This window comes from Primulina eburnea, chromosome 2, assembly GCF_022965805.1.
Source record: "Primulina eburnea isolate SZY01 chromosome 2, ASM2296580v1, whole genome shotgun sequence".
In the NCBI taxonomy this organism is placed as follows: Eukaryota; Viridiplantae; Streptophyta; class Magnoliopsida; order Lamiales; family Gesneriaceae; genus Primulina; species Primulina eburnea.
Window position 1 is genome coordinate 3,464,049 of NC_133102.1, and position 16,793 is coordinate 3,480,841.

At 34.3% G+C, this 16,793-nt stretch overlaps 1 protein-coding gene across 2 annotated transcripts; it reads left to right on the top strand.

Annotated features, from left to right (window-relative positions):
- The first annotated feature begins 1,263 nt into the window (after positions 1 to 1,263).
- On the top strand, positions 1,264 to 15,709 carry LOC140820435 (uncharacterized). 2 transcript variants are annotated; one of them, XM_073180726.1, is made up of 18 exons: positions 1,264 to 1,484; positions 2,293 to 2,372; positions 2,665 to 2,715; positions 3,336 to 3,851; positions 3,939 to 4,196; positions 5,183 to 5,248; positions 5,650 to 5,826; positions 6,407 to 6,458; positions 6,533 to 6,817; positions 8,523 to 8,633; positions 10,390 to 10,581; positions 11,320 to 11,595; positions 12,039 to 12,662; positions 13,256 to 13,746; positions 13,835 to 13,895; positions 13,989 to 14,057; positions 14,641 to 15,063; positions 15,287 to 15,709. In XM_073180726.1, exons 1-17 carry the CDS (start codon positions 1,299 to 1,301, stop codon positions 14,710 to 14,712), a joined length of 3,567 nt encoding a protein of 1,188 aa, XP_073036827.1. In that variant the 5' UTR covers positions 1,264 to 1,298; the 3' UTR covers positions 14,713 to 15,063; positions 15,287 to 15,709. The 2 variants fall into 2 exon arrangements, with proteins under 2 accessions (XP_073036827.1, XP_073036828.1); XM_073180727.1 differs by having other exon boundaries at positions 15,325 to 15,709.
- Positions 15,710 to 16,793: the final 1,084 nt, after the last annotated feature.

A 16,793-nucleotide genomic window follows, 5' to 3' on the forward strand; every position in this document is an offset into this window, starting at 1 on the left:
TCGTTCTCATTTTTTTCAGGCCCAATACGGTAACTTAAGCCCAATTCAGAGCTTTCTCGGGCTTCAGACATGCCTTCTAACTATCTTGGTCCCTGGATTAGACCCAACCCAGTAACAGGGAAGAATATTCTCTTGTGCCTAAAATCTTAGAAATTTTTTTGATAAGATCGTTCTAACGACCCCTAATTAATTTTTTTTTATCTATTTTTAAAAAATGCGTCGTAATTAATCTGAAGAAAGTAAAAGAAACACATTAAATTTATAGGTGAAAATTATTTTTTGTTGTTGTTGATTTCTTGGTCTTCTAGTGTGAATGGTGAGATTCCAAGATCTATGATGTCTCGGATTCAAATCCACTTATGTGGGAAGTTTATATGATAAATCTCACATCACATTGTATATATAAAAAGTATTTGCCTAAAAGAAGTCAGAAATGTTCATAAAAAAATTAAATTATTCTTTAAAAAAATAAATGGCATTGGGGAATGTTTATTTATTTTTTACTACTTAGTATTTCATATGCGACAGAATGTTATTTATGTAATTAATTATTAAAATCAGTAAATATTAGTTTTTGAATAAGTATTTAAAATTATTGATATAATATAATGAATATATATTTTAAATATTATTATAAGAAATTATTATTAAAAAATGTTCATGTTTATTTGAGATAAAGCTCAAATGAACATAACAATATTCTCTCGTTAATTGACTTTGTTATCTTAGCAGAGTGGAACTATGATTAATAAAGAGAATAGAAAAAAAATTTAAATATCATATATTATATTGTTTATCAAAAAATTAAACAATAAATAAAAAATTTCAAAAAATCTATATTCGTTTTGTAATTTATTGGATGAATAAATTTTGATTGAATTTTAATTATTTTTTAAGACATGTTCAAAAATATTTATATAAAGTTCTATTGAGATTTATAATAATAATAATAATTAACGAACAATCAATATACAAAAAGTTCACGATGTATTATTTTAAAAAGTTGAATATAATATTATATAAAAATATATATTTTATTTAATATGATAGAGAGTAATGCTACTAAATCTATAAAAATAAAACAAAACTCAAATCGAAATAATATTTGATCATTTTATATTAAATTATTATTTATCAGTCAAAAGAAATATTTTATTAACTATTTTTTATTTTTATTTTTTTTATTATGTTAAGTTATTAATCTACATTTTATTATCTCGATTTTACTTGGAACGGTGTATAAATATATAAATTCCACCGAGACAGGCATACTGTATATTATATTACTTTTGTCCACGATGTCCACCAGTTACAGTCCATCGAGAAGCACAGCCAGCTTCAGGATGCCGTTGAGCGGCGGCGGCGGAGTGTCTAGGTTGAGATCCTCCGCTTCAAAAAAGCCTCCCGAGCCGCTGCGTCGAGCTGTCGCGGATTCTTTGTCCACTGCCGTTCCGACGAATCTCGAAGCATCCCGGACATTACGGGTTTGGATACATGCCACTTCTCGCCCAATTTTTCTTTTGCTTTCGGATCTTGTTTAATGTTCTTTGCTCGAAATTAACCAGTGTTTTCTTGCTCTAGTATTTGGTATTTTGTTGGGGTGAAATTGTGATTTTGAATGTGCATTGTGGGAATTTTTGTAGGGGGATGGGTTTTAGCGGGTGAATTGAGCTGGGGATTGATTCCGGGGTTGTGGATTCTACAAAGGGTTTTTTTTCCCATGAAAATATATGTGATCAAGATACCATGGGTATATCTTTCGTGTATCTCTTATAATTGCAGTTAAAAGTTTGCTTTTTGTCGTGTTGATGCCATTTTTGTGCGATTTTTTTTCCCTGTCGTAAATTGTGTGCCCAACTAGACCAAGGAATCGATGATAAAAACAGCCAAGACGTGTTTTGCAGAATGTCTAGCAGACTATTTCAGCGCATGACCAAGTAAATGACGTACAGACAGCATTCCAGATTTCTGTGAAATATTTTGGTTTGAAATGAACTTATTATCCAAATCACAACACCAATCAAGCATTCTATTAAATTTCATCTATTCTTTTTTTTTTCCACCTAAACTTGCTTCATTCGATAAAAGTATAACCCAAATGTGACTTCCTCTTTTGCTGGAATTTGATCTCTGACACTGGAACAATTCAGCTCTAAGTTCTCTTTATTTAGACCTCACTTCATTTTGTGTCATTTTGCGTCGATTTACTTATTAGACTTACCATCTGATGGATATGTTCCAACTGGTTAAAGGGTGAGTAATTTTATATCCGATTTCTTATTTTAATGGCAGGAATACCTGGCAACACATGCGACAATAGACTTGGCATATGTGGTGATTCTAGAGCACACTCTTGCGGAGAGGGAACGCAGGTAGACCAATATTTTTTACGCATGCTTCTGGTTGTTGCTTCAATAAACGTCTCTTTTAGTCGTATTCTGCCAGTGTCTTTGCAGTTGCTATGAATTTGTAGATTGGACCGCAAACTATGCTATTCATTATGATCATTAATGTTTTATAATATTATTTTTTCTGTTGTTGGCACTACATGTTTCATTCTTAATCTTTTATTATATCTTTGTTACATAGCATTTTGGAGATTGGCCTCATTAATTTTTTTATATTTTCATAGTGTGAGACTTATTTATTGCTATGTATGATCAGTCCAGCTGTAGTTGCGAGGTGTGTGTCACTTCTCAAACGGCATCTTTTAAGGTGATCTCCTCTCACCATTTTACAATTTTCTTCATTTGGAGACCTTGCACGTGATCATGTGATGTATTTTACAATTCACAACTTAAGGAGATATGCTGTATTTACAATTTGTTCACAGTTCACCAATATTGTCGAAGCAAATTAAGAGGCTGGAAGCTTTGTTTTCATATTTATGGAAATTGAAAATTGTATCTTGAAGAACATGTATTTGGTTGGCTATATGTACAACATAAGAGCAGACATGCCACTTGAAAAAAATTATTACATAACATTGCCTGACAATGGCAATTTTTTTTTTTTGGTATTTACGTAATCTAATAAAAATGTGTAATAACATTTTTACTTTTTTGTGTAAGGACCAATTATAGTGTCACTACCAACTCATTTTATCTCTTAAAAAGGAAACAGTTCAAATTCTTTTTATGCATAAAATTCGTGTTATTGCTATGCCTTTGCCCCAATAAACAAGTACAATATCAAATTAGCTTGGTGTGGATGGTTGGCAAGAAATAAAGCGCTTCTATGATAGAGCAATACACGGGGTCACAAAAACTTTTTTACTGTTTCATGAAACTAATTTATCTGATTATCTCGTTCTGAAATGCTCTTATTTATTGCAGGTATAAACCCAGTGAGGAGACATTACTGCAAATCGATCGGTTTTGCATCAGCATAATTGCTGAGTGTGATATGACCCCTAACCGTAAATTGGCACCATGGTCACGTTCGTTAAGCCAACAGTCTGGAACTGTGCCATCTATAATTGTGAATCCTTTGCCTGTATCAAGTTTTGCAACTGGAGCACTTGTTAAATCCTTAAATTATGTTCGCTCTTTAGTAGCCCAACACATTCCAAAGCGATCATTCCAACCAGCAGCTTTTACTGGAGCCCCATCAACCTCAAGACAATTACTTCCTACATTGTCATCTTTATTAAGCAGATCATTCAGTGTTCAATTAAACCCTGCCAATGGTAAAGAATCTCTGGAGAGCAAAGATGCATCTGTGACATCTGTTTCTGAATCTCCAATTGCTGAAGAAGTTGATGAAATTGAAGATGAAGAATTTTTAGCAACTGATGTTTTCAGATGGCGGTGGTGTGGAGATCAACAGTCATCACTTCTGTTGCCCAAAAGGTGCTATTCTTCTGTTTCCAGCTGCTGCATTAAGCTAATTACGCTACATGATTTTGCTTTAATGATTTATTTAATGCTTGGGTACAGTGAACTTATGTTGAATTCTCCAGAAGTGGGTTCTCGTAACTTTTTAGAAGTAGGCGCAGCAGCTCTTCTTGTTGGGGACATGGAAGCGAAAATGAAGGGGGAAGCTTGGAGAATATTTGGGAGTGCAGACATGCGATATCTTGATCAGCTATTGCAGCCATCACTGCTCACCACTGTTACCAATTCTGATTCAGCCTTTTCACATTTGAGAGCAATAACAGCGCTAAAACGCTCTAAATCAGAATCTAACCAAATCTGGCATGTTCAATTTCTTTGATTATATTTTGAAATGCAAAATGTGGTCTACCCTTAAATGCTCATGCTATCCTATATATATTTTCCATACTCCATTCGATTACATTATGCATGAGATGTATGTGCATTCTTCTTCTCTATTATAATTTGGCATTCATAAAATAGCTGTGACCCAAATTTCAGTATTGTTTGTTGTCTAGTAAATCCATATGATGACCTGTTATTTATTGATTGTCAATTCTGAAGGGGATATGGTTTTTATGGTTGATTATACTCAGTCTTAGCACGCTTGAGACCATGAGGTCTTATGCCCATTAATCATCTTGATGTTCAGTGAATGATTTACGTAAATTTCTACTTGTGTTGATGGGAGATTAAGATTTGGAGAAGCCTCTGCATTTGAACCTCTGTTATTATATCTTGCCTGTGATACCTCTCAATCTAATGGACTGCTATTATGAATTGGTGGATGTATGGGTTAAAATTTGACAAAGACGACATGGTTTGCAGAAGGTGTGATTGTAATTGCCTGTCCAATGTCAAATTGTGGGATATGTGAGAATGGCTTTATAGGACCATGAATTGAACTCCTTTAGAAACTAAGGTTGATTATTTACACTACACACAAATTCAAAAATAGTTGCTAGTAGAATGCATTGCTGCTTGTGAGGGGTTGGGGCATGAACAACGTTTGAGTTTTTAGGGTGTTGGAATAATAATTTTTGCATGTGTTGTGCGAGCATGCAAGAAAACTAGTAAAGTGTACGGAAATTTTGTTCTTTCTACATAGTAGTGTTTTGATCAATTCCTGTTATCTTTTAATTTTTCACCTCATAGTCACTCCAAGTTTTGTTGACCTCACTTTCAGACTAAATATATTTTAAAAGTTTCTGTAAGATGTTTGATATCTAAGTGATGCTCATATTTTTCTTATTACATGCTATCTTGAGCGAGTATATAATTTCTATTAATTTATCTTGTCTATTCAGGGAAGATTCTCATTCAAGCACCTTCCGCCCTCGCGCAAGACCACTTTTTCAATATCGGCATTACAGGTAAAGATTGAAGAATGTTTCTTCATTTTTGTTGATGACTCGCCATCATTCTATGGGTCAACTACTCGTTGATGATATTAACACTCCTTGTGTGCTTATTTGATGTTCTTCATATGTTGGCATGCCTACTTACACATGTTTATATCACTCTTACTGAGAGATTTGTTTAGATTTTTGGTTTTTCAATAGCCATTTATTCCTGAATTTACATTTGTGTTCATCCACATTCCATGTCTGTATATGTTTGAACGAGCTAGTTATTTTTTTCTGAATCTCCCTCTCTTCTTGCTCTCTCTTTCTCTGTATATGTTTGAACGAGCTAGTTATTTTTTTCTGAATCTCCCTCTCTTCTTGCTCTCTCTTTCTCTCACATGCACTTCATATATTTTTATTTGTTTCAGTGAACAACAACCTTTGAGATTGAATCCTGTAGAGGTGTGTGAGGTTATTGCTGCTGTTCACTCAGAGACACCATCAGCAAATTCAAATCTCTCGACAATTTCAACTAAGTTAAGACACAATGGAAGGCCATCGATGGATGTTGCAGTGAGCGTTCTTGTGAAACTTGTAATTGACATGTATGTTCTGATGCATTTGCTTACTTTTGCATAATCTATAAGATAAATTGGATTTTTTGTAATTCGTGCATTCACATGTACATGCAATTGTGCTTCACTGTATGAGTGAATGTGAGTTATGGGAAAACAATTGTTCATGAGATTTGATGGGGATTAATGATGTTACTTTTATGGAAAGATAGCATGCTCATTTATTTCGATTCAGTAAGATTAGGTTTTTAATTCCTTCATTATGCTGACTGTTTTTAATTCCTTCATTATGCTAATCCTGGAGTCAGCACACACTGTACTTTAGAATGTTGTTTATTAGAGTCTTTGATTTTTCATGATCCCTTATTTGGGCCTGATAGTTTCTTGTTGTCCACAAAGTTGCATGCAGTAAATATCAAAAGAACCGTCATTGACTATATTGATTGAGCATAAGCATCTTAGTGTTCAAAACATATAAATAGTGATTTTGACTGTAATTGACTGAATTCAGTTCTTAGCTTTTGTTTAGAGATAAGCGAAGCTGTGTATACTATAAATAAGGTTGCTTAGCTTGATAGTTCAGACGATCATTTCTAACCTTGTTTTGCAGGTATGTTTTGGATTCTGAAATTGCTGCTCCTCTCACTCTATCCATGTTAGAGGTACTTCTTTCATCACAGTTAGTTATATATTTAATCTGTAGGTATAGCTACTTATTTTCTGTATGATGGTGTAGGACATGCTAAATTCTCCTAGAGTGATGTCAAAAGCTCGAGCTTTTGATTTAATTCTAAACCTTGGTGTTCATGCACATTTGTTGGAACCTCCAGCTCCTGATGGTTCCACGGCGATTGAAGAAGAGCTTTCCAAGGAATTATATTTCGAAAATGGAGCTCAAATTTCCTTTATGGGAAAGAAAAAATCCAAGAATATCAATAAAAGGGAAAATTCGTCTGCTATTGACAAGTTTGAATGTTGGATTTTAGGCATTCTCTTTGAGGTTCTTCTTCATCTTGTTCAGGTTATTCCCAAATGGATCAAATCTTTTATGCAGAACTCTTCGTATTCAAATTCATATTGTTAACACTTCTGGTTTATGTGGGATAGATCTCTTTGCATTTCCATCGATATAAGATATGCGGAACTGACAATCAAAAAAATTTAAATGAGATGCAGTTGATTTAATTTTTGCTACTGTAATAGTTGCATAGAATCTAGAGTTCCTGTTGGTTGATGTAGGATAGATCTCTTCATATTTCATCCACATAAAATATGCGGAACCGACAACCAAATAAATTTAAAAGACGTAGTTTGATTTATATTTAATAGTTGCAAATAATCTTAAGATTACTAATTTGTTCTACTCCAACCGCATTTGAAAGCTTATGTATAGTTGTGCAAAGGGTGTTGATTTAGTAAGATTATACACATCATTATACTTTGGGTGTGAAGAAAATTTTGGATGATGCAAACTCCCCGAACTTTGCTTGCCAAGGTACAAGAAAAGCTGAGACTGCTCTCAGTTTTTGGACTGTTTGATAGTTCTTCTAGAAAGCTGAAAATTTTCTTCAGAAGAAAAAAAGAAATCTGGAAATCGCTGTTTTAAGCTTTAGCAGCATGAAGTGTATACAGTTGCTATATTATGTGTATGATAAAGGCCTCGTTGTTATGTTAATGTGAAATTCCCCTTCATATTCTTCTTTTCATCGCAATTATACATAGAGTTGTTCACGTAGCAAAGTCTTAGCTGATAGTTATGCTCGGCTGCGATGAATATGGCAATTTCTTGGTTTCGATCAGTCATGGATGTGCTTTGATGTTTATGCAAAAAATTATGAAAATACATCCAATAGTGAATAAATGAATTTGCCTTTTATTTTACTGCAATTTAAAATGTTTTCATCTCTTCATTTTATGGTATTCCTCTGCGCATTGTGATCCCCTTGACTTTGAAATGATATGCTAGGAGCATAGTAAATTCCGATTTTTCTTCTGTTATGGTTTGATGCTCTAGAGTGAATTTAAAATTTCGTTTCTCAAAATTAAAACTATATAGTTCCCGGTTATGTTAGAAATTTGGCTCACGAATGGAATAGGATGTGTGTAGGTTTTTTGTTGACTAGAATTAAAATCTGGCATTTGCAACCAACCTATGGGAGGCTGAATGCAAAGGTATGCATTGGTCTCCATACTGGTGAAACACTAAAAATTTGTAATTATGTGAGACAACAAGAATCTAGTTAAATATCTTTTACACTTGTAATTTCTGATTGCTCCATTGTATTGAGATTTATGATTTATTTCTCGGAGAAGAGTCTTCAGTGGATTTTGCTTGTTTTTATCTCACTTCCGTGTGTGTATTTGTTTTGACTGCTTAGGCTGAAAATGTCCTCCAAACTTAGTACCAAGACACGTTTCTAAAATGTGTGGCTAAATAATCGCTTCTTGAGTTTATATATCTTTTCTCTGATCGGTGATGGGACCGTGTGAATATTTGTTTAGACTGCTTAGGCTGAAAATGTCCTTCAAACTTAGTACCAAGCTAATCAGATACGTTTCTAAAAATGTGGCTAAATAATCGCTTCTTGAGTTTATATATCTTTTCTCTGATCGGTGATGGGACACCCCCCTCCCCCAACAAAAAAAAAAACCCTGAGAAGGGTTTTTTATAAGTTTCAAATATATACGTCTTCAAAGTTCCTCAGTGATGTGCGGCTGTTTCTCAGGTTGAAGAGAAAGAAGAGTCTGTCTGGGCGTCTTCCTTGAGCTGTTTACTGTATTTTGTCTGTGATAGAGGCAAAATTCGGAGGAGCAGATTAAAAGGTCTTGATATTAGAGTGAGTGCATCTACAACCTTATTTCAGTATGTCAGTTGTTGAGAAAATAATAACAATCAATTCCATGTTCAAGTCTGTGGACTGATATAACTTTTTGGTAGATGAAATTTGCCTAAATCAGTTTTCATTGAAATTCAAGTACATTTTACCTGGAACTTTAAAGAGATGGTTGTTAATAGAAATTACTGAAAGAGATGCAGAATTACTAACACACAATATATGTCAGTCTCCTATCATCTCTTGGATGTGAGATGGTGCAGGAACTAAATTGAAAAGATCCTTTTTTTTGGTTGCTGGAACTGAAAGAGAAAAGGCATGTTCCAGAGTTTCTGAAGTATTATTAACTTTTTCCTTTTTTGTAAATGAAATATTTCTAGTTCAAGATGAAAATCGTATAATTGGATATTTTAGCGGGGTGAAACTTGATTGGTTCCATAATTTTCGTGTTTAATTTGTTCTGCACCATCTAGTAAGAGTGTGGCATATTATCATTTTAAAGTGGTTATGATCTTAAAGTTCTTCATCTTAGAGTATGTCCTATTGCCATCGTAAAGTTATTATTTTATTTGAAGACTATGTTCTTTTGAGGCACAGCTTGTGCAATTATTTGCGGCTAATGTTACCTCAAACGGTTTGGTCATGACTTTCTTGGTGTTTTCTTCCATAGATCTAGCTTTCTTTATTTTTTAGCACAAAGACTTTTGCTCATCTTCCATGGCAAATGCCTTGTTTTCCGGCCTTTATCTTATTCACTGTCCTTATAGGAGCTCCAACATTTATACTTTTTGGATCATCATGATTATTCCACATAAATGCTAGATCCCCTTCTTTGCCAAGGAAGCGTTTGTTCTTGTAATGTAGCCTGAAAATTTGATTAGAAAATCTTTTATTGACATTTATCACCATCCAAACGCTGTATGGTATAATTTGTATTTTCCCGTAAAGTCAAGCAATTATTACTCATATCCTCTTCTTACATAGTGGAACTCATAATTCTAATGTGTGTCCCCTTATCTGCATAATTTTAAGGAGCACCGCAAATATCTAGCAAAATGTCACAATTTTCTGTTTCCATCCAATTATCCTAATACCTTTGAAATTACTCTCTGTTGGAATTGTCTTGTGAAGATATATCCCCTTATACGCATAGTTTTGAGGAGTACTTCGCAAATATCTAGCGAAATAGCCAATTACTCAAACACCTTTGAAATATCCATCTGATGGAACTGTCTTGTTAAAGTACAAAGCTATTTTGTCAGACAATATTACAAGTTAAATATTTTTGGGAAAATGGTTTCCGACATGGTATTAAAATTTAAATCCATGGGGTTATAATTTCAAATCCCAGATGCATGAAACCCCAAATACTTTACGTGAACTTTTGGATATTTATGGCCTTTGTAGTCTAGTACCCAACTAACATTTATCGGCGCACGTTGGTTATTAGTTTTTGTTTCCCTGTCTCTGGCTTATTTGTTATGGGCAAATCTGAGTGAAATTTTTGTTAGGTCTAACCGAATAGACATGGAATATTTCATTATCAATGAAGTCGTATATGATATAATATATTTTGCCATTTATAAAACTTTATTTTTCATCGCTACTAGCTATGAAAAGATTCTCTGTTTCTTTCTAATTTGTACTTATTTTTTCCAGTTCTCTCATTGTTGGGATTTGAGCTCTCCCTCTTCCTTTTGTTTGGATATTATTCTAAGAGCAAGCTTCTATATTTTATCTTTGAATTCTTTTATCACAGGTTATTAAGGCACTCGTGCAGATCAGTCGAAGAAACTCTTGGGCACAAATAGTTCATTGCAAGCTTATTTGCATGATGACCAACATGTTTTATGAAGTGTCTGAGTTACCTGAGAAAGTTGTTTTGGCTGCCCCATTGTTTATTATGAAGCAAGTTGACCTAATTGGGGGAATTGATTTTATATTTGTGGAGGTATTATTCTAATCAATTCATGGAAAATAGTGCTTGTTTGCCATGTTTGAGAAGATTGTATGTTTTTATTTTATTTTTAACATTAAGAATGGCCGGACGTGCCTTTTGGCTGACCAACCTTTCCCTAAGATAACAAGCTTAGCTTCGTCATTTCTACTTGTAGGATCTTTCATCTATGCTGTATTGAATGCATTATTGTGAATAATCCACCCTTAGGTAAATAAATTGCTGAATGTGCCTCATTTGGTTTCAACCTTGAATGTTTTTACCATAACTATGCTGCCTTTTCCTTAATGTGGTGGTCCCTCCATTTACCCCATCGCAAAAATTTTAGTGGTAATTATGTTGATTGAACGTCTGATTCTTTAATATTTGTTGGTCATGAGATCATGCTAGGGTGTTCTCCATTCTTTCTTTCAACTGCACATTGGCCTATAGGAATGAATTTCGTAAGAGATTGAGCTTTCCCCTTGATGCTGATATGCTGTGCTAATGACATTTCGATGTAAGGAGATAATGGAACAAATTCTGAATGGGAGTTATCAGAGTTTTCATATAACGCATGCTTTCAACCTTCCCTTTTTAGTGTATTTGTGAATATGGCCATGAACCTACACTTTCTGGTTTTCCACCCATCCAAGCTTGTCAATCTCCTTTTATTTGAAAGGGTATTTTTGAGGCGCAATGTGCATTCAGAAATATTGCTAAATCTGTATGCCTTTTTGTTTTTGAATGCAGTTTGTGCTTTCTAATTCAAGAGAGGAAAGAAGAAATCTATATCTGGTGCTCTTTGACTATGTTTTGCATAAAATAAATGAGACGTGCATTGCATCTGGAATTTCTGAGTATAGTGATGATGAGGTTCGACCTATTGCTACCTTGCTCATGCTTGCAGATGCACCTGAAGCTATGCATATTTCTGTCAAGCTGGGTGTTGAAGGTATTGTGGAGCTGTTGAGGAGATCTGTTTCTTCCGCATTGTCCACATATCCTAATAACGAACGCCTTGTGATGGTAAACTTCGACTTTCTTATTTGTCTGCACAATCATAGCTTGATATATTATTTACCATGTGATTAAGTACTAGACAAGTCTATTTGAGATTCAGTTTTACAGACAAGAAGGTTTTAACAGTAAGCTTATGCTTTCTGTTCTAAACTTCCCTACCTCAATTCCATTCTCTCTCTGTTTTCTTCCCCTTGTTAAACGCTTGATACTCTAACATGTGCAGTTCTATTGGGTTGCTAAAGACGTCTTAATTTTCCACTTTTGACACACTGCTCTTCAAACCTTTTACTAGTTTTCTGAACTAACTGCATGTGTTGGACCCCTTTTCCCACATGTAATTCCTTGTGGGGGTGGATTAGGAATTTTTTTCAATTTTGCTTATATGTATATATAAGAAGTGGGCTTTGATTAAAATTAATTTAAATTGAAGTATATATACCCTCTTGCAGCTTTTAGAGAGAGTTGTGGAGAAGTTTGACACCCTCATAGGGCCATTCACTCATCTAGAACAAGAATTTAATCAAATGATTCAAATCACAAAATCATTCAAGTATGTCCAAAGCCTTGGTGGAGGTCTTGGGAGTGTTGGTGCTGTGAAGGCAAAGCTCCCTTGGACAACTTTACATTCTCTTCTACATTCTGAGCGGGATGCTTATCGTCACAATGGCTATTTGTGGCTAGGGGATTTACTCATTGCTGAAAACAGCGAGGAAGGAAATGTTAATCTCTGGTCAAGCATTAAGAGCTTGGAGCAGAAAATCTCCCTTGCTGCAGTTAATGACTATTCTGCTGATTTAGATGTACCTATATCAATTTGGGTTTTGTGCGGGCTTCTCAAATCTAAAAACAGCCATATCAGATGGGGATTTCTGTTTGTGCTAGAGAGGCTGCTGATACGGTGCAAATTTTTGCTTGATGAGAGTGAAATCCAGCATGTAATAGGAGGTGATTCTGCAGCACATATTCATGACAAAAGTCGTCTTGAGAAAGCAAATACAGTGATCGATATTATGAGCAGTGCCTTGTCCTTGATGGCTCAAATAAATGAAACCGATCGTATGAATATTCTGAAGGTATCATCTATAATGTTATTTGTGAAAATATATTTAACCTGGAAGGCTGATATGAAGTTGTATAAATTAATCCAATATAGCTTTAACTGTATGACCCATCCACATTTATGTTAAGGAAGGAGGTGAAGGGCACATTTCTCAAAATGTTTGTTCAAGGCTATTGGCCATGTGGATCTTGAAACTGGAATCTCAATACCTCTTTCATAGAGAAACTTAGATATTATTATGCTGTCATGGTATAGTACTGCCAAGGATATGTTGGTAAAGTGTTTTGATGCTTGGAGAAACTTGAGATTTATTTTTTCCATGACATAATATTGCTGATGCTATTTTATTAATCATTTCAAGGGTCAGACCTTGTCTTGGGATGTCATATTTTTACTAGGACAGAGGAAACTAGGCAAACAGATATATTTTTGTCGCTTTCTTAGTACTCTGCAGATAAAGAATAATATTCTGGCAGGGATATACTTTACCCTGATACTGCTCGATAATCTAGTAGCTTGTGTATTAAATGTTAAAGTGACGTCATATGAGTATTTATTCTCGTGTATGCTGATACTCTGTAGTTTTCTTTTCCTCTTTATGAACAGATGTGTGATATTCTGTTCTCTCAATTGTGCTTGAAAGTAGTCCATATGCCACTTGGAGATATGAAGCACATCAAAGATTCTAGTGATTCAGATTGGAAAAGGAAGGCAGAGGGAGCAGAGCGTTTCTCCCTTCATGAGAACCTTGGCCAGGATGATATTATTGAAAATATGAACAGCAAACATGGGAAAGATGTACATTTTTCAAACTTGGAGACTGCATCCATGGCTGCACTGCTTCTTCATGGACAAGCCATTGTTCCCATGCAATTGGTTGCTCGTGTTCCTGCTGCCTTATTGTATTGGCCTTTGATCCAGCTTGCAGGTGCCGCTACCGATAATATTGCATTGGGTGTCTCTGTAGGTAGCAAAGGAAGAGGTAATCTTCCAGGTGGCACATCAGATATTAGAGCTACGCTTCTCTTACTTTTAATTGGTAAATGTACAGAAGATCCTGCTTCTTTCTCTGAAGTAGGTGGAGAAGAATTCTTTAGGTAACTTTTCAGTTTACACTCCTTGACAATCAGATTCTTACATTTTAATGACCATTTAAAAGAATCTACTTGTATGCGTATTTGGCAGGGAATTGTTGGATGATACAGATGCTAGAGTGGCATATTACTCTTCAACCTTTCTTTTAAAGGCAAGTATTTGATGTCCTTTACTAACGTTGAGGCTTGAGCTGGGAAATGTGATCGCAATAATATTAAACCTAATAACAATTTATATTTGGCAGAGGATGATGACAGAGGAACCAGAAAGTTACCAACGCATGCTTCAAAGTCTTGTTTTAAGAGCTCAGCAGGTGAACTTCTAATTTTTACTTATATTTAATTGGATGAAACATGTGGTATTGGGTTACTTGTGTCTGGAATGTGATGCATACGGTAAAAAAAGTAGTGATCGGTTCGTGGACGTCGGATAACAACATTCTTGGAAAAAGCATGCTACCAAAATAGAGGAATGCAGAACATTTAAGTAGGAAGTTCAGTGTGTGTTACATCCTTTGTCGTCTAGATATATGACACTGGGTTCCTTTTGATCTGAAAATTTATTTGAGTCTTGTTCTTGCACAAGTATCATGTGTGACGTAAGTGCAATGCATGACATACGTGCCAAGTATTCACGAGCAAGAATATGTGGAACTAACAAGGGATGCCTATAAAATGCAAATGATGTTTGGTGTTTGATGTCCTGATAGATATTTTCCTTTTTCTTTCTCTGGTTTACAATCTCTCATCTTGGCTCGCTAAGATTTTTGTCCCAGGGAGAATAGAGTGCATTTATTACGTGAATCTAGTGCACACAACACAATCTTTGAAAATGCACTTTCTTGTTATGATCATGAAGCACTTTGGGTTTGATATGGGTTATACTTCTCTTTGCAGAGCAACAATGAAAAGCTTTTGGAGAATCCATACCTCCAGATGCGTGGTTTGCTCCAACTGTCCAATGAATAGTGTTTTTTTAATTTGATTGGTCTTATTTGAGGGATTAGTTGTTCACCAAAATTGACGATGGTTTCTTGCTATGGAGTAACATGTGTTTTGAAGTGAGATGCGAGACGCTTATCTTTTATCATGCATCTTATGGGGTTGGCCGTATATTCTTCAAGAGCTTTTTGTTCATCAGAGTGGTGGTCAGATCCAAGTGGCACAGTCGATCTTCTCTAAAATGCTGAAACATCCAGCCTGCAAAATAAGATATGTTTTGAATTAGCCTGATATTTATGAAATGGCTGCACGTTTGCAGCAAGATTTACCTCAACAGGCTGAAATGTATAGAAGATCTGAGCTTTGAGCCATCTTCAGGTACTTACCTCCACCTTCTGTTTCCAAAAGTACCATCTAAGATTCTAAATTTTCCCGTTGTAATCCAAATGTTGATTGGCTAATTTTTGTAGTCTTTTAAAGAAAATTAATCATCACCTCCCACCTCCCAATTTCTTGAGTCCCGCCCTTGAGTCCAAGTTAACGCGACTGCTACTTTCCTGATGATAATTGCTGCTCATTTCTGTTTTTCATGTGGATGCAGTATTTGGCATGTGCGTATGACGAATATCATGTCTGCAGATCTCGAATTCTTTCTGATGCATATCCTTATTCATCCAAATTGCTGAAGTTTTCGGGCAAGCTTCAGAGCTCTGTATTTGTTTTGATGCAACTGAGAGAGGGTTGGCAAGAACATAATAATTCAATTCTGGTGGCTGGAGATCCATCTGTACATATAATTTGCTTAAAATTTTGGTGGCTTTTCTTGTTTTCTAATATTTATTTTTTGAAATTTCCAAATTAGTATAGAATTACCGTGTTCTTGTTTGTTTAGTTAGCATTACAATAATCCTAGACAAAATAGAAAAATATGTCTGTAATTATAGAACATGTAAATAACGTAATTTTGTGAAAGTTTTAATGCATTCCTCATTGATTGGGTTAATGGGAGGATTTGTACATGTTATGCTTTATAACAGGCTTCATATTATCTACGGCTATACATTCAAGTCACAAAATTCTTATATCGATTGATTCATGCAATTAATTTATATTTTGCATCAAGATGGTATATATTATTTTATTTTTAATGTATAATCTTATTTCATTCAATTGGAAAACAGGGAAGTCTTAGATTTAATTTGGAAGGCATGCAAGGCCATCAGAGGGAGAAATCGGCCAAGCAACAGAAGATGCAATCTTGTATCATATATGATATATGTTGCTTGAGAAATACTTAGGAATACAAAATAAAATTATATAATTAATCATCCAATTTTAAAATTAATTGAAATTAAAAGTTATATATAACATTTTTATATGATCTTGGCTTTTTTTAGAAATAACAATATGTTGATAAATTTACGCTGGCTTTTTTCTTTAAATAGCATATGTTAAATCAAATAAAGGTAAATTTTGCATTGAGTTAAAAAAAAAAAGATGATGACACCAAAATTTGTTGATATATGTTTACTAATAAAATATAATATAATTAACCCACATTATCTTTATTGATAAGATCAAATTAAACAAAAATAAATGAGTAGATCTTTTGTGAGATGGTCTAACGATACGGGTCAACCCTACCAATATTCATAATAAAAAGTAATACTCTTAGCAGAAAAAAGTAATAGTTTTTCATGGATGACTCAAATAGGAGATCTGTCACACAAAATACGACTCGTGAGACCGTCTCACACAAGTTTTTGCCAAAATAAAATTGCTATTATTCACATACTCATAACCAAACAACAATTTCAAAACTATAATATTATCCCAATTTATAATATAAATCAAAATAATTACAAAAATTCTAAATATTCAATTATTATATGTGCTTATTTATTAATTATTTTTCAAGGTGTGTGCTCAAGTGGTAACATATAAAGATAGTATAGTGTTGAGTATAGTGTACCCGATCCGATCTGATATTTTTGTAAAAATGTTGAGTTCGGATAAAAACCTGAATCTGAAATATCGAGATCGGGTTGTTATCAGTTATTACTAATATTTTTTTAAAATATAATATTATTATATATATGTTTGTGTGA